This window comes from Centrocercus urophasianus, unplaced genomic scaffold (assembly GCF_019232065.1).
Source record: "Centrocercus urophasianus isolate 14NV4802_14NV808 unplaced genomic scaffold, USGS_Curo_1.0 seq_41, whole genome shotgun sequence".
In the NCBI taxonomy this organism is placed as follows: Eukaryota; Metazoa; Chordata; class Aves; order Galliformes; family Phasianidae; genus Centrocercus; species Centrocercus urophasianus.
The window spans coordinates 2,421,726-2,425,191 of NW_024884989.1; the positions used below are offsets into that span (position 1 = coordinate 2,421,726).

The 3,466-nt window shown below is 53.9% G+C and overlaps 1 protein-coding gene across 1 annotated transcript in view; it reads right to left on the minus strand.

Annotated features, from left to right (window-relative positions):
* The window catches only part of LOC122168262 (heparan sulfate glucosamine 3-O-sulfotransferase 3B1-like), a 22,103-nt gene extending 18,724 nt beyond the window's left edge, over positions 1-3,379 (minus strand). Inside the window, exon 1 of the mRNA XM_042833451.1 lies at positions 2,931-3,379. Within this exon, the coding sequence (XP_042689385.1) occupies positions 2,931-3,346 (416 nt within the window). The 5' untranslated portion in view covers positions 3,347-3,379. The remainder of the gene's footprint in view (positions 1-2,930) is intronic.
* Positions 3,380-3,466: the final 87 nt, after the last annotated feature.

Genomic DNA, 3,466 nt, shown 5'->3' on the forward strand with positions numbered 1-3,466 from the left:
AATCCAAATATTACATAAAACACAAAGGGGAGGGGGGAAAAAAGAGAACACGGCCTGGCTCCTCGAGCAGCCACAGCCAGGGCATGGGGTCCTGGTGAAGGCTGAGTGCTCAGCAGATAGATCAGCGATGGGCAGCGGGGCCAGGAGTGCACAGTGCAGCCCCATAGGGCACGGGGCTGAGCCCACGGGGCTCAACATGAGAAATAAAGGGGAAAAAACAACAAAAAAACAGCCTGAAAATGTGTAATCCTAAGTGTGACTTTGTTTCCTTACCGTACATTAATTACAGGACCAAAGGGTTTCAAGTCCCCGCCCTGTTAAAAACACACCATTATTTAGGAATCTATATATATATATATATATATTTAAAATATATTATTTATATATATATATATAAAATTTATTAATATATAAATTATTTTTCCCTGTATCCCAGGGAAGAAGCAATCCCCACACGAGCAGCACCCCACACGCACACAGCAGCTCCCCGCAGGCTGCTCGCGGTGCAGCCCGACTGAGGAAACTCATTTATCGCCCCAAAATTCCACGTGCTCCTCGCAATTAGTTCTCAGCATGGCTGGATCCCATTTCTCCTCTGTCATGGTGGATATTTTCCCTGGGACTGGTTAACATGTTGCTTTCATTACCGGGGAGAGCCCCGCAACACGCGCACGGGGTTGTTTCCATTGGATTCCCAGCTATCTCACTGTTAGTGAGTTTTTCCCTCTATTCCCTCTGCTTTTTAGCAGCTCGGCACCACTTGATGCTGTTCTGCCTTCTGCAAGCATAAGGGGAAATGTATTTTATTCCATTTAAATGCCTCCATGTAACAAATGGAGCAAGAAAAAGTTTGCTCTCCCTCCTTCCTGAGTTCCTCGCTGTGTGCAGGACCTTCCTGCACGGCACAGCACTGAGATTGGTAAAATTAATCACAAATACACCCGAAATTTAAGCTCTCATCAAAGCAAAACAAGCAAAACTGCCACGACTTCTGCCTCTCATCAATCTGCACAAAGTTTCCATTGGAAGATGGCATTGCACGGCAGGAAGAAACTGAAAAAAAAAAAAAAAAAAGGAAAGGAAAGGAAAGGAAAAAAAAGCCCAACCAAACCAAAGCAAAACTCCCAGATCCAACCTGATCAGCTCAGATCCACGGGAATAAAATCTCCTTCCAGCAGCCAAGAGTTGTGTCCCCATGGTCCCAATGGCGATGGGTTGAAGTGGCAGCGATGGGCGCTGCGGCACAGAACGGCCCCACGGAGAACTTGCAAAAGCCCCCGAGCAGCAGAGCTGAGGCACACCCTGCTCAGCAAGGCAGATATTTTACAGCGGGTTTTATCTGCTTTTATGGGGCCGTTAACAAGCAAACAGAAACGCTTCTCCTTATTGATGTTCAGATAATAAATAAAAGCCTCAGTGGGGCTCGTGGCAATAAGCACGCTCCTGTGGAGCGCTGAGAAACCAAAACGCATTGAGGTTCAGGGCAGTCTGCAGTTATGCAGGATCTGATTTGTAACACCGAAATTCATCCCGCCCAATTCCTGCGTCTCATTCAAACCCAACTCAGAAATAAGGCAGAATTTGCAAAGCACCCAGCCATTATTTGGGCAAATATTACCATTCTCCTCAGTGCACTGAGCACAATTTTGCATTCCTCAACCCATTCGGGTTACAGTCTCCCAAGAGCCACCTTGGGACTCTGCAGCCACCCAGAGCTGCCCAGAACTCAGCTAAAAGAGCAAAAAACCCCAGCTCAGCCCCCCAGCAGTGTGCTCACAGGGGTAGGGCCCATTTGGCTGGAAATGGAGCAGCTGATAAGAAGAAAGCATGGGAGAAGTTGAACCCAAGTTTGATGACAGCTCCTCTAAATGTTAAAAACTCCGTGTGTCCCTTTGATACCGACTGCCACCCCCCGTGCTGAGACAACAGATTGGTGCAATCATAAGCTTTATTCTCTCCTTCTCCCCCCTTCCACCTCTTCCTTGTAAAAGATTAATCAACCATTTTATGGTCTAATTTAGGCGCCTAATTAAAAACACAGTTCAACACCTACAACGCCGTCTTGCTAATAAATCCTGACAGCTCCTCCACTCTGCAATATGCAGGTTCTCCTTCCCAAACGCCAAGTTAATATTTGATGGGATATCAGTCTCACCCCGTGGCCGTGGGACGCCGCATCCTCCGCTCAAACCTCAGAAACCCACTGCACGAAACCGCCGGATCCCATCCCGCATCCCCTTCGGGACGGGATGGCGGCATCAAAATCCCATCCAGCGATCCGGGTAGGAGGACGGGCTGCAGGGCTGTTACAGCTCCTAACTCCGCCGCTGTACCCGCCGGCCCCGGGCTGCTTTGGTACCGCACGGATCGGCCCCGAGCGCTCCGAGCTCAGGGGGATGCGGTGCCCGTGCGGCCGCCGCTCTGATCCAATTTTCAACTTTTAATCAGCGCCTCGCGCGTTTCTCGCTATGTAACCCTTTTATTTCCTCTCCTCTGCTCCCTCCTTTTTATTTATATATATATATATATGTACACATATATATTATTTTTTTTTGGTAGGGTTTCTGCTGAAACCCGCGATCCAGAGCGAATTCTCATCTCGGAATAAGCCAAGGCAGCGCAGCGAACGGGGACCGCCCCGCCCCGGCAGCGCTGCCCCGGTCCGAGCGCGGCCGGAGCTCCGGCGCAAGGGATTAAAAAATCACCGCACGGAGAGAGAGCTGGGGAAGGAAAAATTAATATTTAACTCTATTTCCAGATGACGTGCGCTTTGCTCAGCGCGAAGCCCGCAGCCGCCCGGCCGCCTCGCGCACCGCCTCGGACAGCGCACTCCTGGCGGAGGCTTGACAGGAACTAATCGGGTTTGGGGGGTCATTTTTCGTTTTTTTTTAAGGGTATCCGGAACCGCTCCCCCCATCCCCGCCCCGTACCTGTACCAGGCGAGGCCCCGCTCGTAGTTGCGGTCGAAGAAATGGGGCTCGGCGCCGACGGCGCGCACGTCGGGGTGCACCCGCAGGAACTCCAGCAGCGCCCGCGTGCCGCCCTTCTTCACGCCGATGATGATGGCCTGCGGCAGCCGCTTGCTGCCCGAGCCGTTGAGGAAGGCGGAGATGGGGCTGAGCGCGGCGGGCGCTGCCCGCGTTTCCCCGGGACCGCTCTCCTCCGGCGGGGCAGAGCCGCGGGGCGCCAGCCCGGGCAGCGCCGCGCAGGAGCCGGCGCACGAGTAGAACATGTAGACCCAGAGGAAGAGCATGATGGAGAGCAGCAGCAGCCTCCGCTTCAGCGGCAGCAGCGGCGGCGGGAGCGCGCCGGGCACATCGAGGCAGCGGTTCAAGCACTGCCCCATGTGCCCGCGGGCGCGCCGGGCTGCATGGCTGGGGCCGCCCGCCCGGCTGGCTACCGCCCGGCCCGGCTCAGCGCGGGGACGCCGCAGCCGCCGCCGCCCGGCGCCGCATGGGCTCCCCCG